Source organism: Onychomys torridus, chromosome 1, assembly GCF_903995425.1.
Source record: "Onychomys torridus chromosome 1, mOncTor1.1, whole genome shotgun sequence".
Taxonomy (NCBI): Eukaryota; Metazoa; Chordata; class Mammalia; order Rodentia; family Cricetidae; genus Onychomys; species Onychomys torridus.
In genome coordinates, this window is record NC_050443.1 from 127,614,801 (window position 1) to 127,632,089 (window position 17,289).

The window sequence follows — 17,289 nt, forward strand, 5'->3', positions numbered from 1 at the left end:
CAGATTCGTGTGTCTGTCCCACCTGATTGTCACCTGTCTTCCTATCTCCAGGAATGCAGACCCTGCATACAATTTTGGCAACTCTGAGAGGAGCAAATTCTTCTGCCTCTTTAACGAGCACTCTTGTTCATGCAAATGAGCTAGTCCCCACCATAATCAGGTAAGACTCAAGATCAGAGCAGACTGTTTTCTCAGTTCATTCACTGTTCCTGACAGGACAAGAACAAAGAAAATCTGCAGGGTAACTTCAGCAACCAATTGTGATAACAGGAATGGCCACAGAGTCCCGAAAGTTTCCTTTTGTCAAGTCTAACATACCACTAACCATCATCTCCCATACAATTTGGAACCACCGAGAAGAATGCAGCTAACAAGAGACACACAACCTTTTTAATGTTTTATTTTGGACTGGTCTTTCATTGTGTGTATTTTTACTTTTTTATGGTTTCATGCAGTTATGGTGACATTCAATACTTTATCTTCTTTCTCCTCTCTCTGCCCACTCTTGCTAACTCCTTCATCCTTACTTCTACTTCCTATACTCATGTCCTCTTTTATTAGCTGCATGTCTTTAAACTAGCATAGAAACTTGGGGTTCCAATAAAACATTTTCAGATACTATCATTTTATCTCTCTAACTCCTCTGTCCCTCCATTGCCATGTGCACTCCAGTCCACTCCTCAGTAACCCCCTTTCCTTTCAAGCCACATACATATTATAAATCCTTATCTCCACTTAAGACCTCCTCCTGACCACTTATGATCATTATTTCTAGTTTTGAAGTCTATACCCAGACCTCCACCCATATGTACACATACATGTCAACTAAAGAGTAGCTTACAAATGTGACAGAACACATGTAGTATTTATGCTCCAAAGCATGTTATTTTGTAAGTGATACACAAGTGTCTTAACACTCTGACCTTGACAAAAAGATAACGCCAAACAAAACAGAAATTTGAAAGTTATTAGCATCCTTAAGTCAATTACACTGCGCATTGACTTGTAGTTAATGTGAGAGATAAAGTCACAAATTCTGTGTGTGAATTTGCTAGATTACTTCTGATGTATATTTTATGCTCCAAGGGCAACTGCTTTAGGAGTCATTGGAATTGCTGGTAGTGCTGGAGCAGCCCTGGCTCCCCTGTTTATGATCCTCACGATGTACTCTGCTTCCTTGCCCTGGATCATCTATGGGGTCCTCCCCATCATCAGTGGCCTTGTTGCCCTTCTCCTTCCTGAGACCAAGAATCAGCCTCTGCCTGACTCCATCCAAGATGTAGAAAATGAGTGAGTAACACCTCTACCTGCCTCTTAGGGTACTTGTGTGCCAGTGGTCTGTGATGAGGAAGGTGAATGGGAACTCAGGGTAAGTTTCTCCCTGGTAAACTGACAATTAGGCTTTTTCATATATGGTCATTGGCATTGGCATTGAGACATTTTGTACATCCCTTTATATAGGGATTTCAAATGTATTTCGAAACTCTACATCACAAGAATCAGCTCTGACCAGGTAGTGCTAGAATTTTATGATAAATAGTACAAGTTCATGTGTCCTCTGTTTTACTCTGACCCAATATGAAACACATATCCTGACAAGGTCATGTACCTTCTGTCTTCTTTGCCCCATTAGAAAACACATATCTTTGAAGATATTTCACAATCACACACAAATATAAATAGCATTTCATCCCCCAGAGCAGTGAGGGCTGGTAAGCTTTCTAAAGTTAACAGTCTCTACACACTTGGGATGTGACAGTCACTACCTAACTTAGAGACTATATACAAGACTGAAGAACCTGCCACCCATGACAGTGTATTTGAGGGAAAACTCTTGTGTTTGTTGTGAGACTCAGACAGTATTGGTTCTCTGTGGCTTTTCCTACTTTGTTTGTGTTTATGGTGTTTGCTGTATTTGTTCAGGAGGAAAAGCTCAAGAGAGGCAAAGAAGGATGCTATCGCCAAAGTGACACCACTTTAAAGAACTCAACAACTGACCTCAGATCAAGGGGGAAAATGGAGAAAAATATCATTCACGATACAGTACTCTAGGATTGTTCTTAATTGTTAGCAAATTTTTTCCAATAAGCCATTTGTGTAAATAGTTAAATTAAAATTAGTATACCAGTTAACCATATATAAAATAACCATAATAAATCACAGTAAAATATTTGAAGAAAGTCATAACATTTTGAAGAAATCTTGGGTCAAAATTTCTGTAGTCAGTGATACTGGTCAAGTTTCAGGACAGAATGTGGATTAGTGTGTATGACAGTTTCATGGAATTGAAACCTTTCCTCTAAGTCATGGAGTCTAAGAAGTGAGGGAAAACCTCATAAGACTCACTAGGTAAACAAAAGATCACCTGTCTGGTAAAACCAAAATTTGAAGATTCTGTAAGGCACTTATCTAGCTTTATGAAAAGAGTAAACAGTATTGTAGGAGGAGACTGAGCAGGCAAGCTTCTAAGGAGATATTGACTGTTGAGCTACCCAGAAGCTATGCAGAGAGGCCCAGGTAACAATTTTCATAATGTGTTGGGGGCTTTTCAGTGATGTAGCTGCTCTTTGAGTCATCGCTGCCCCTATAACCAACCCCTCATCCAAATTCCTGTTAGTAGCCTCAAGAAAATTTACTGGTTTACCAAGTTGGTCTTTGATACAACTACTTTGTTCAGACATGGGTTCCCTTTCTGAGGAGAGTACACTGTGTGTGTTGTGTGTCCCCAAGAAAAGTCCATCAGCCATCTTCCCATTGCTGTAATGAGATATCTGAGGAAAATTAACATAAGGAAGAAAGATTTATGGTGGTTCCTGTATCATTGGCTTCATTCCCAAGGCCACTTTAGTCTACTACTTCATTGCCTATGTGAGGCAGCACATGATGGGAGAAGGATGTGCTGAAGGGAAGCTGCCCATTTCATGGCATCTGAGAAGACAGTTGTGGGGAGAGAGACTGACAGACAGAAACAGAGAGACAGAGAATAGAAACAGAGACAGAGGCAGAGAGAGACAGAAAGGCAGAGATAGGGAGAGAGAAGAGGAGAAGTGGAAAGGAGAAAAGAAATGAGGTATTTCCACAAACAAAACACCCTTCTAATCATACCCTATTAATCTACTCCATCCATGAAGGAGCCCCCTGCAAATTATTAGTTCTTTTGAAATAATACTAACATTTTCAACTGATGAGACTTTGGTGGATACTCTAGAACTAAGCTGTAACAAGAAGGTAGACTAGCTGACAAGTATCGTTTCCTTCAGAAGTCATGGGGAAAATAACTGGTGGAATAAGCATAATTGAGCCATGCAGTGGTGGTGCACACCTTTAATCCCAACACTTGGGAGGCAGAGCCAGGCGAATCTCTGTGAGTTCAAGGCCAGACTGGACTACAGAGTGAGTTCCAGGAAAGGTGCAAAGCTACACAGAGAAACCCTGTCCCGAAAAACCAAAGGGAAAAAATGATAGGGTGGGGTAGAAAAGAATAATTGATAACACCAGACTTGGAATTAATTAAAATACATTTTAAGTTTATATAGAGATTAATAATAATAATGTAGACACTGGTAAGTGTTGCAGCATTGAAATATGTATAATAATGTATAAAAACACCAAGGGTGAGAAACAGGTATTTTGCCTGAGTTTCAGAAGTTTCCCGCAGTGACTGCTTTGTCTACTGCCTTGTCCTTTGGTGGAGCAGAGTAGACAGTCTGTGGTGAAGCTAAGTTGCTAACTTCATGACTGTAACAAAACAAAATCAGCAAGGGACCAAGTTCCCAGTAACATCATTGCTAAAATTCACTCCAACACATCATCCTGTTTCCACCACCTCCCCAAAATGCCACCTGCTAGCAAAACCCACGACCCAGTGTGTAACAAACTGCCCCTTAGCAGTCAGGGAATGTTTGTACTGGCTTGTTTTGTGTTCAACTTGACACAAGCTAGAGTCATCAGCGGGGAGGGAGCCTCACTTGTGAAAATGCCTCCATGATTTCCAGCTGTAAGGCATTTTCTCAATTAGTGACCAATGTGGGGAGGATCCAGCCCATTGTGGATGGTGCCATCCCTGTGCTGGTGGTCCTGGGTTCTATAAAAAGTTTGGCTGAGCAAGTCAGTAAGCAGCACACCTCCATGGCCTCTGCATCAGCTCCTGAATCCAGGTTCCAGCCCTGCTTGAGTTCCTGTTCTGACTTCCTCCAGTGATGGATTATGATCTGGAAGTAAAAGTCAAATAAACACTTTGCTCCCAAACTTGCTTTTTGGTCATGGTGTTTCATTTCAGCAATGAAAGCCCTGACCAAGACAATGTTCATCCCACAAGGCTCCATGTATTTGTTCTACAGTGTCCCGACAGCTCTAAACTTTCCCCACATTTCTCTACAGTTTAATTTTAAAGATTTCTGTGAAGTATAGTGCAAACCCTCTGATTGATTTCTTCATGGTAACTAAAAGAACAATCAGTGTGATAGTTTCCCTGCAAATGATATAATTTCATTTCCTTCCCAACTGACTTAATAAATATCCATTGTGCATGTACACACATTTTCTTTTTTCTAGATTTGTTTTATGTGTGGGTGCTTTGCCTGCATGCATTCATTCCTGGTATCTGTTGAGGTCAGAAGGAGGTATCAGATCCCCTGAAACTGAAGTTGTTGATGATCATAAATGACCATGTGAGTGCTGGGACCTAAGCCTGGAAAAGCAACAAGTGCTCTTAATCACTGAGCCATCTCTCTAGCCCCCATATTTTCTTTCCCCACTCAGCTGTCAACTGGTATCTAAGTTCATTATTTTAAGAGTAAAAAGGCCAGGCAAAGAAACACAGCCTGACCCCAAAACCATAACCAGTGAAAAAAATACACTTTGGCCCTGAAACCAGAGCCAAAGAAACACACTCTGCCCCTGAACAACTAAGCATGAAAACTAACCACTCCCTGAGCATGAAATCTAGCCAGTCTCTGAGCTTGCCCAGCAAAACTGTCTTCCATAGTTTAAGGAGAAACAAAAACTTTTCATGATAAAAGCAGGCCACAGAAATATGACCACCAAGCCAGGAAGATACAAAAACAATGTTCTGCTCTGAAGAGAAGGAAAAACATAACTGTGTTGGCTAGTTTTATATAAACTTGACATAAACTAGAGCCATTTGGGAAGAAGAAAACCCAGTGGAGAAAATGTCCCCACCAGATTGGCCTGTGAGCAAGCCAGTAGGCAGCATTCCTAGACAACCTCTGCTTCAGGTTCTTGCCTCCCAGGTTCCTGCACTGAGTTTCTGCCAACATCCTTTGATGCTATACTGGCATGTAGAAGCATAACAGAAATAAATCTTTTTATCTTCAAGTTACTCTTGGTCATGGTATTTTATCAAAGCAATAGAAAGCTAACTAAGATAGAAATTGGTACCCAGTTGTGAGGCATTGCTGTGACAGACCTAACTGGGTGTTGGAGGAGTACTGTAGTAATATATGAACTTTGGGCTGGGAAAGCCATTGAGAGCATAATGAGCAATTGTGGGAATTTAGAACATAATGGTGAAATCAATGCAGACAACAGAGGCCTTGCTTGTGAAGTTTGAGAGGGATGTGTTGAAAGTGCCCTAAAGACTCTATCTGGTCCATTGATACTATTGGTTATAGCACTAAATTGAAATTTCTTTGTTAGGACAATCAATGCATATCAACCAGGGCTGAAGAATAGGCTGTAATTAAGAAGGTTACAGCACCATTGAGAGAAAATTTTTTGGAAAATATTTCCTCAGGGTCAGCATGCAGAAGCTGTGGCCCAGAGGGAGCCAAGGATGAACTTTGTGCTGGAAGCCAAACTTGGTAGTACATAAGAATTTCTTAGATGGTACTGGCTTTGAAAGCATAAAGGGGTCATCCAGAGTAAATGAGGCTTGGCACCATGAGAGCTAGGACAGGCAGTTGGGGAATGTGCACCCCCAGTTGAAGCTGAAGCCCAAGGAGTAAAGGGGTCATGGAGAGAACTTGAGGCTTGTCACCATATGACAGGGTTCGAAACCCTGAAGAGATCTCAGAAGAGGCTATATTGGCAAAGGTGCATCCCAGCTGCAGTAGAGATCACAGCATTTTGGAGACAGTATTATTTTGTGTTCTAACAAATAACCTTATCTGGGGATCAGAGGACAGAGCCAGCCACTAGATTAGACATAGAGAACAGACAATGGTGACACACGCAGCCTCAATCCTATCACTCAGGAGGCAGAGATCCATCTGAATCTCTGAGTTAAGGCCACACTGGAAAAAGAGTCAGGCAGTGGTGATGCACACCCTTAATCCCAGGACTTGAGATCTCATGTCTTTGCTTGGGAAGGACACACTCCTTTAATCCCAGGAAGTGATGGCAGGAAGCAGAAAAGTATACAAAGCATGAGGACCGGGAACCAGAGGCTTTTTAGCAGCAGTTTAACTGTGACCCTCAGGAGTGAGGACACAGAGGCTTTCAGTCTGAGGAATTGTGGAAACAGGATTGGCTGAGGAGTTGGCAAAGTGAGGTTGGCTGTGGCTTGTTCTGTTTCTCTGATATTTCAGCTTACACCCCAGTATCTGGCTCCAGGTATTTTATTAATAAGACCATTTGGCATTTTGCATAACACAGTACCATCAAATGACTGCCAAGGACAGCAGAAGCTATGGAGGGCAGCAAGCCTGAGCCCACAAACTGTGTGTGCTGTGAACAGCAAGACTGGGAAATTGGGTCCCTTTGGAGCCTAGAGGATCATGTGTCATTCACTGCAAATTTTACATTTTTGAAATTTGATTTTGCTTTGTCCAGATTTGTGACTAACTGTGCCCTGGCTATTAGCTCTTGGAATCAGAAAGTTTTTCATTGATTTTTATTTTACAGTCTTTCTTCCAATGGAAGGGATAAATTACAACACATGACAGAGAACTATAGGCCACTAGGAATGCTGAGAACAGGAGAAATAATCTTCTCCAAGGAAGAACCTCAAATTGTTCATTCTCCACCAGGATATCAGACATACAACATAGATACAAGTAATAATATACAGACTGAGAAAGTTGTATTCATATATTTAGTAAAATATGTGTGTGCATGCATGCGTGTGCGTGTGCGTGTGCGTGTGTGTGTGTGTGTGTGTGTGTGTGTGTGTGTGTTGTGTGCAGCAACAATTAAAGAAATAAAGAGAGTAAGGGAGGGATCATGGGAATGGTTGGAGGGAAACAACAGAAGGGGTAAATGATGTAATTACTTTTTAATTTCCAAAAATAAAAATAATTTTTAAAAACTTGAAATCCAGCTTATATCTGTGAAGTCATCTCCTCAGTGAGCTTTGTGTTGAAGAATATGAAGGACTGATTAATTGAAGAATGGCTAATGAGATTTGTTAAAATGACTGAAAAGCAAACAGACAACATTTTTGAGACAGTTACTCACTATGCAGCTCTGACTGGCTTGGAACTCATCATGTAGACTAGATATGCCTGCCTCTACCCCCTGAGTGGTGGGATTAAAGATATATGCCACCATGCCTGACCACAAAAAGATAATGTTTTTAATGAATTAAAAATTAAAAATAAAGGTGATGGTGTTTCATGGAGAAAGAAAGAAAGAGGATAGAGAGAAAGAGAAGAGGGTCTCAGAAAATTGTTGATAAGAAAAAATCAGGCATTATTAAAAACCATACCTCTTTTTAGTTTTATAATTATTTTAAGTAGTAATCTGTATTAAGACAAAAGACTCTAAATTTAATGAAGAGAGAAAGGGCATATTTTCATATCCTCCTGTAGATCATAATGACTATCCTCCACTGCCCTTCTCTTTCCACCTCATAGCTATGCCCCTACCCAAAATCCATGCATCTAAACCACCTGCTCAACCACAGGCAAACCCCTCCAGAAGATCAGATAGGCTGCCCAAGTACCTCCCCCTCTTTCTCTATTACCTAGTGCAGCAACAGAACACCATGGTCAGCTTCTCCTCCCCAGTGTACTTGACACCTGTGAATCTCTCAGAGCATCTACCCCTGACCTCCACTCACCCCATCCTCTAACAATCAACAAGCATTCCCTGTGAACACACCTGTCCAGTAGGCCAGAAGACGGGAAACACTCAGCCAACACACTCTCTGAAAATCCAGGGAGGAAACAGAAATGAAGGAACAAAACATCCAACCAACTAAGACAAACACCAAATATTTATAAAGGCAGACCTATTAGAATTACACCTGACTTCTCAATGGAAACATCGAAAGTCAGAAGGACTTGAGCAAATGTTCTGAAGACTCTAAAAGATCAAAGATACCAGCCCAGATTACTATACCCAGCAAAAATTTCATTCATCATAAATGGAGAAAATAATATATTTCATAATAAGGTCAAGTTTAAACAATACCTATCTACAAGTCCAACATTATAGAAAGTGGTAGAAGAAATAATCCAAACCAAGGAGGTTAACTACACATATTAAAACGTGGGAAATAAATAATCTCACATCAGCAAACATAAAAGAAGGGAAACACACACACACCCTCAACGCCACAAACAAAATAGAGAGCAATATGGCACCACCAGAATCTAGTGGTTTTACCACAGCAAGATCTCAACATCCCAACATAGAAGAAGCAGGAGAAAACTACCTTAAAGATGACTTTAAGAAGATGATAGAGGCCCTTAAAGAGTAAGTGAAAAACTCCCTAAAAGAAATTGAGGAGAAGATAAACAAAACATTGGAAGAAGTCAATAAATTCCTTAAAGAAAGTCAAGAAAACCAAGAAAAAAGCAATCAAACAGGTGAAGGAAGCAGTTTGAGACTTGAAAAACTGAAATTGAGACAATTAAGAACACACAAACTGAGGGAATGCTGGAAATGGAAAGTCTGAGTAAATCAACAGGAACTACAGATGCAAGCATAACCAACAGAATGCAAGAGATGGAAGAGAGAATCTTTGGCATTGAAGTTATGATAGAGGAAATAGATTCATTGGTCAAAGAACACATTAAAGCCAGCAAAGTCATAACACAAAACATCCAGGAAATCTGGGACACCAAGAAAAGACACCAAACCTAAGAATAATAAGGATAGAAGATGGAGAAGAATACCATTTCAAATGCAAAGAAAATGTATTCAACAAAATTATTGAAGAAAATTTCCCCAATCTGAAGAAGGAAATGCCTACAAAGGTACAAGAAGTTTACAAAACATCAAATAGACAGGACCAAAAAAAGTTCCCTCACCACATAATAATCAAACCACTAAACATAAAGAATATTAAGAGCTGCAAAGGAAAAAGGCCAAGTAACATATAAAGGATAACACCCAACTTCTCAGTGGCGACTCTGAAAGCCAGACACTAAAAGACCATGAATGCCAGCCTAGACTGCTATACCCAGCAAAACTCTCAATCACCATAGATGGAGTAAAGAAGACATTCCATGAAAAAAAGAAGATTTAAACATTACTTATTCACAAATCCAGCCCTACAGAAAACACTAAGAGGAAAAATCCAACCTAAGTAAATTAGTTGCACCCACAAAAACACAGGCAATAGATAATTCCACACCAAAAGTTTCTAAAGAAAGGAAACAAACACAAACTACCACCAAAAATAAGATGAAATAACAGACATCCACCATTCATATCCTTAATATCAATGTGTAGAGAGCTGCGTGTAGCCGCACCCTAAAGATGGCGCTGGCTTCCACCCTCTGCGTTTCCGATGGCAAACACTCTCTGTGGTAAACAGCTCCTTATTTGGCTATGGCTGGATTCGTGTGCTGCTGGCATATGCGTGAACCTGTGGACAATGCCCACGTGGCTGCCTGGGGTTGGTAGCCCAGCCCTACTTAGGTGCTGGGAGAGGCTTGCCCCAGGGGAGAGACAACGCAACTAACAAAGGGTCCTGATTAAACTGTATTAAGAAGAATCCCGGTGTTGCGTCATCCTTGCTGGTCGAGGCAGGCGCGACATCAATGGACTCAATTTGTCTATTAAAACACACAGGCTAACAGAATGGAAACTAAAACAGGATCCTTCCTTCTGCTGCATACAAGAAACACACCTCAACTTCAAAGACAGATACTATCTCAGAGTAAAGGGTTGGAAAAAGATATTAAGCAAGCTGGTGTAGCTACCCTAATATCTAACAAAATAGACTTCAAACTAAAATGAACCCAAAGAGATCGAGAAGGATATTACATATTCATCAAAGGGAAAATCCATCAAGATGAAGTCTCAATTCTGAACATTTATGGTACAAATACAAGGGCACTCACATATGTAAAAGAAACATTACTAAAACTTAAATTGTGCATCAAATCCACAAATAAATAGTGGGAGACTTCAGCACCCCACTCTTGTCAACTGAAGGTCTGCCATACAGAAACTTGACAGAGAAATAAGGGATCTAACAGATGTTATGACTCAAATGGACTTAATAGACATCTAAAGAACATTCAACCCAAACACAAAAGAATAAGACAAAATGACGGCCTACAGAACAGGAAAAGTTCTTTTCCAACCCCACATCTGATAGAGTGCTAATCTCCAAAATATATAAAGAACTCAAGAAATTAGACATCACAATACCAAACAATCCAATTAAAATACGGGCTACAGATCCAAATAGAGAATTCTCAACATAAGAATCTTAAATGACTGAAAGACTTTGAAGGAATTGCACAAAATCCTTAGTCATCAGGGAAATACAAATCAAAATGAATCTAAGATACCATCTTACACTGTCAGAATGGCTAAGATCAAAAACACTGAGGACAGCTTATGTTGGAGAAGATATAGAGCAAAGGGAACACTCCTCCATTATTGGTAGCAGGGCAAACTTGTACAAGCACTTTGGAAATCAGTATGGCCAATTCTCAGAAAATTGGAAATCAATACATCTCAAGACCCACTGATACAATTCTTGAGCCTATACCCAAGGGATGCTCAATCATACCACAAGGACACTTGTTCAACTATGTTCATAATAGCAGGAGAGAAACTTTCACCTACAGAGGCCACATAGGACTTTCAGCCTTATAATTCTACCCCCAAATTATGCCCCTCAACTGAAGAATGGATAAAGAAAATGTGGTATATATACACAATAGAGTATTACTCGGCTGTACAAAACAATGACATCATGAAATTTGTAGGCTAGGAGAATTCTGGGAAGCGGAAGGGCAGAGTCAGGAGTTGCCAGCCAGATGCAGTAGAAGCAGGATGAGAACGCCAAACTGAGAGAAGGTACCAAGTCACATGGCTAAACATAGGTAGGAGTTAATGGGTCAATTTAAGTGCAAGATCTAGTTAGTAATAAGCCTGAGCTACCAGCCAAGAATTTATAGTAATATTCAGCCATTGAGTCAATTATTTGGAAAGTGGCTGCTGGGTATTTGGGAATAAGCAGACAGGAAAGAACCTTACCAAATGTTTGGCAAGACTTTCCACATAAAACCTGAGAAAGCTTTAAAAAAAAGATTCTAAACACATAAAATCTAGTCAAACACAACTTCTTGTAACTACCAAACTCCAATAGGCTTTGTTTGCTGGTAGTGAGCCGAGGTATGGCTCCTTTAAGAGATAGCTTCCTCAGATGCAGAAATTTACAGTGAAACACCAGGCCAAGCTCCAGGAGTCCAGTTGAAGAGAGAGAAAAGGGATTATATGAGCAAGGGGGTTTAATATAATGATGGAGAAATCTACAGAGACAACCAAGCTCATAGAAACTCAAGAACTTTAGACCAACAGCTGTGGTACCTCTTTGAAACTTGGCTAGGCCTTCTGCATAGGGGAGAATATTGACTATCTTGGTCTTCTTGAGGGGCCCCACAGCAGTGGGATCAGGATCTATCCCTGGTGCATGATCTGGATTTCTGGAGCCCATTACCTATGGTGGAATGTTTTGCTCAGCCTTGATGCAGAGAAGAGGGACTTGGTTTTGCCTCAACTGAATGTACCAGGCTTTGCTGACTCCCCATGGTAGCCCTTACCCTTTTGGAGGAGGGCATGAGGGGTGGGTTGAGGGGGGAACGTTAGGGGGAGTGGGAGGAGGGATGAGTTGGGGATCTGTTGTTGGTATGTAAAATAAATTAAAATATTCTTAAATTAAAAAAAGAGAAAAAATTTTAAAAAGAAAATGAAAGAGAAAGAGAGATGGCTTCTTGACTCAGCTTAGTGGCAAAAGCTGTGTGGTATTTTTAAGAGGCTACCAAACACTGCTCCCAAAACACTTAAATGGAGGTTATGAACAGCATATGGTACACTAGTTCTTGGTAGCATGGACTCAAAAACATCTCAGGGTTGGAGTGGTAAACATGGATTTCAGAGCTGGTGGTAAACATGCCTCTGCCATGAGACTAGCCTCTCAAGGAACCAAGGATTGGGCAGAGCCAAATGCCAAAGCTACAGCATTATTCCTAGCCACACACACATAGCAGCTTAAATGCTCATGTGGTCAGAAAAAAAATAGGGATAAACAATAAGGCAGACTCAAAAAAATGAAATGAAACAAATCTCTAATTGGGTTACACTGTTTAAAAATAAAAGATAAAAATAGATAGACAGACAGATAGACAGATACATAGATACATAGAGATACAGATAGATACATAGATAAATATAACTAGATATGGGAACAGGCAAGCAAGAGAGAAACTTTCACCTACAGAGGCTACTTAGGACTTTCAGCCGTACAATTCTGCCCCCAAATTATGGAAAATTCTCATGTCATCTGACCAGCTGTGTATGTCATCAAAAATATTACCCTAGCTGGGGGAAATATCTCTATAAAATACCAGTAGTTGTCTTGAAGTTCAGAAGATATACACAGAAATTCAAATGGATTATATATTACAGGTGTCAGGACACTCACTAACTTTACTAAAAGAAATGGGCACATATAATGATTAGTAATACACATGTGGTCAACAAGTGTGGCTGAAACACAAGATTGTATTTAAAAAAAAAAACACAGTGATGGGTTCCAAAACCCTTGAACATCAGCAGGAATGTCAGTTCCTTTCTGCCTTTGTCTCAGTTACTATTCTATTTCTGTGAAGAGACACCATGATCAAGGCAACCCTCATAAAAAGGGATTTAGTTGGGGTCTTGCATACAATCTAAGAGATTTAGTTCATTATCATCATAGCAAAGAGCATAGTGACAGGCAAGTGTGGCCCTGGATAAGTAGCTAGGAATTAAATCCTGATCCATAGGCCAATAGAGAGACTGGACTTGGCATGGACTTTTGTAACCTCAAAGTTCATCCCAATGACAAGCTTCCTCAAGAAGGCCACATCTCCTAATCCTTCTATTCTTTTCAAATAGTGCCACTCTCTAGAGACTAAGCATTAAAATATATGAGTCTATGGAGAAAATTCTTATTCAAACTGCCACATCCCATTCCCTGGACCCAATAGGCTGGTAATCATATCACAATGCAAAATTGTATTGAGTCCAGCATCAAAAGTCCCCATAGTCTACCACAGTCTCAACATTGTTTAAAAGTCCTAAGTTCAAATTCTCTTCTGAGACCCATGGTACTCTCTTAAGAGTAACCCTAGTAAAATAAAAATTAAGAAACAGGCTAGAGATATGCCTCAGCAGTTAAGAGCACTGACTGCACTTCCAGAGGACCCAGGTTCAATTCCTGGCACACACATGACAGCTCACAATTCCCTATAACTCCAGTTCCAGGGGACCACACACCCATGGCAAAACACCAATGCACATAAAATAAAAATAAATAAATTTTAAAGAAGCAGATCACATACTTACTACATACAATGTCATAGATTGTACATTATTGTTCCAAAGGAGGGGAAAGGGAACATAGAGAGGAAATACTGGACAAATACTGGACAAATGCAAGTCAGAAAATCAGCAGGGAGAGCTCCAAAGGATGCATTTCTATGTCTGATGTCAAAGCAGTCGTCTCATCTCTGACTCCTTTCATCTCTGTTGATTGCAACATACGTCTCGTCTTTTTGGCTCTGCAGCTCCCCTTCACATGTGTTCCATGATTCTGGCATATACAATATCTTGGGATCTCCATTGTATTGTTGACTCTAAAGCCAGAACCTAGTGCCTGAAGCAACAAAGTTCAGCTGCTTTACAGCATGAAACATTTTCATGAGCCTTCTACGATCAATGGTCTCCTTCACTGCTTAAGCTTTTTAAAATTATTTTTCACAAATTAGAAGCTTATCTGGGTGGGGTCTTGACCTGATGCCATACTCCCTTTATTCAGCTTAGCATCAGACTTTCCTTTAAATGTTTGACTCCTTGAGCACAGGACTTAGTTCCATTACACCTCCTGGTGCAACTTTTCCCTTCAAACTGTTTATATAACCTTTTTCCTTGTTCTTTATCATTGTAGATCTGAATAGGAGTTATGATTAATAACCACATGACCCAGTCCATATGTGCTTTCTTAGAAGCCAGGCTTTGGTGGTACATGTCTTTAATCTCTGCACTAGGGAGGCAGAGTCAGCCAGATCACTGTGAGTTCAAAGCCAGCCTGGTCTACAGAGGGAGATCCAAAACAGGCACCAAAATTACACAGAGAAACTCCGTCTCATAAAAGAAAATGCTGTCTTTGAATCTCCTCTATCAAAGCCACTAATCCACAGCTCTTCAATTTAGCCCCAGGCAGAATTTTAGGACAAGGACAGACAGCAGCCACATTCTTTGCTTAAATATAAGAATGATTTATAGGCCACTTGCTAATATTCTACCCCCCTGGAACTACTTGAGCAGTGTCCCCACCTTTCACACCACCCTCCATACTGTTTTCCATGTTATTACTTGGATGGCCCATTAAATTCCACTTAAAGCACCCAACTGCTTTTCTAGTGCAAATATCAAAGCCTTTAGTATTCTTCCAACAAACAGTATAGTTAGGCTTGTCAGAGTGATGCCCGGACCATAGTACCAGTACTGTCTTAATGACTGTTCTATTGTTATGAACAGAGACCATGACCAAAGCAATTCATAAAAATAATCATTTAAATTTGCGGCGAGCCCCGGCCAGCGGGGAAGAACGACCACCATTTGAGGATTCTTCTCAGATCACACTTTATTGGAGCACTTCTTGATTGAGGGAGAGCGGGAGGTGAGGGGTCCCCAAGAACCAAAAGGCAGCTGCTTATATAGGGAACCAAGCGAACGGGTCAATCTATGATTGGATCCCACCAGAATGCAAGCACGGGGAGCCACGGGATAGGCTGAGGACATAAGGCCAAATTACCATATACGCGCATGCGCAAGCATCGAGGCTCGCAGCCCAGCAAGCACAGCCAAATATGGAGTTGTTTACAGCAAAGCAGTCAGGAAGTCGGCGCCATCTTAGAATGGCAGCTCCCTATATAAATTAGAACTTCCTTGCAGAAATTTAGTCCATTATTGACATGATAAGAAGCACAGTTGTAACAAGCATGGTAACAGGTAAGCATGTTACTGGAGAAGAAGCTAGCCAAGAATTACATCTTAGCAAGGTGTCTGATCATAACTAATGGGATTCAGAAAGCCAGCTAATACACCAGGGATAGACACCTTGCTCAACATTGTTGCAGGTGGAGGGGCTTGGTCCTGTCTCAGCTGAATGTACCAGGCTTCCTCATCCCCATGGGAGAACTTATCCTTTTGGAGGAGGGGATAAGGTGTGGGTTGCAGTTAGGGTTAGGTGGGGCTGGGGTGAGCAGGAGGAAGGATGAGAAGGGGATCTGTGGTTGGTATGTAAAATGAATTTTAAAAAGTTTAGTAAAGAAAAAAGAAGAAGAAGAATTACATCCTATTCATAGGCTGAGAGAGAAAATGGGCCTGACATGGGCTTTTGACACCTTAATTCCCACTCCTAGTGACACACTTTCTCCAACAAGAACAGCTACACCTCCTAATCCTTTCAAAGAGTTTCACTTCATGATGACTTGTGGGGGCCCCACAACTGACTCCGTTTCCCATTTTGAATCTGAAGTCTATTCTGAGTCAATAGAGTTCAAGCTTGTTTGCTCCTAGGCCATGAGAAAGTTCTGTTTAGCCTACAGAGTCTCCTTGAAGGACTGCGAGAAAGTCCTGATTAGCCCACAAGAAGGAACACACTATCTAGCTAGAAGCAGGCTGCTGATACCAGCCAGAGATATTGAGATAGAAAATGAAACTGCCTGCTCCTTGACACAAGGCAGGATAGACAGTGGTTAAATGCTTGTGCTGTGCATTGTTCTACCTCTGTCCTTCAAGACTATATATAAGCTGGATGTGAAATAAACTCAGGGCTGATCGGCATTGACCAGCAGAATTCTGGACTCTTTTCTGTCTTCTTCATTGTCTCCTCAATCCCCACCCCTCTACCCAGATATTCAGATGACTGTCGACAGGCCTGACAGTGACTAATCATTCAAATATATGAGCTTATGAGGTCACTCTTATTCAAACCATACACCACTGAAGGCACTCTCCATTGTATGAAATTTTCATGAGACTTGGAGAAAAAAAAGCTAATACTGACCTGGACACCTCACCATCATGGTTAGATTTAATAACCACAAAGTGCTAGAAAAGCTGCTGAGAGATAAAAGATGAAGTGTTATCAGGCTATGCAAACTAAAATAATTGGCCTAGCAAGATATGCCCACTTATGGCTTTAATGTTTTGGGAGATAACCTATACTTGTCTGGTTAGGTTAAGGCTCACTCAACAAGAGGGGACCTATTGCTAGTACTGTTAATGGGACCATGAACTTGTGGCTAGAGAGCTCATAGATCATTGGGGAGATTACTGTCATTTTGCTAAACTAATACAGTATCTAGCTACCTTCTAAAAACTTATTCTTATACCCATAGATTAGCCCATCTCTTGACCATCCTCAAAGGAAAAAAAAAAGATGCTTCTTTTTGCAATGGACTTAGCCCAGAGAAGCACAAATGAACAAAGTGCTGAGAAAAAGTGACTCTGAAGAACTCATCCTTAAATGGGTCATTTATGTCCCAATCACTTCCCACAAGGCTTGGGAAAGACTGGGTGAAAAGATTCTAATACCCAGAGTTCAGAGAGGACAACTGTGAAACTGTATCTTCTGGACATGACTGATAAACTTTCAACAGCTGTGGAGGCCTACACAAGACTTACAGAGGACCACTCTAGTCCATGTTATAGCATGGACAGTGAGGGAACTCACAAGATCTGCTCCTAGTTGAGAAGCTTCAGGAAGTGTTTGGAGTGCTATCCATGTATGATTCCCATGCTACAGTAGATAACCTGACACACATGTACATGTGGGCAACACTAATTCCACTCAGTAGGTTCTAAATACAT

The 17,289-nt window shown here is 40.8% G+C and overlaps 1 protein-coding gene across 3 annotated transcripts in view; it reads left to right on the top strand.

The window, feature by feature from the left end:
• The window catches only part of LOC118569679 (solute carrier family 22 member 19-like), a 43,665-nt gene extending 41,684 nt beyond the window's left edge, over positions 1-1,981 (top strand). For 2 of the 3 annotated variants that reach the window (XM_036167827.1, XM_036167834.1), the window contains 2 exons: positions 52-160; positions 1,087-1,294. In XM_036167827.1, coding sequence (XP_036023720.1) covers positions 52-160; positions 1,087-1,294 — 317 coding nt within the window. Of the gene's footprint in view, positions 1-51; positions 161-1,086; positions 1,295-1,923 lie in introns of those variants that run through there. The other variant, XM_036167820.1, reaches the window with a different exon arrangement.
• Positions 1,982-17,289: the final 15,308 nt, after the last annotated feature.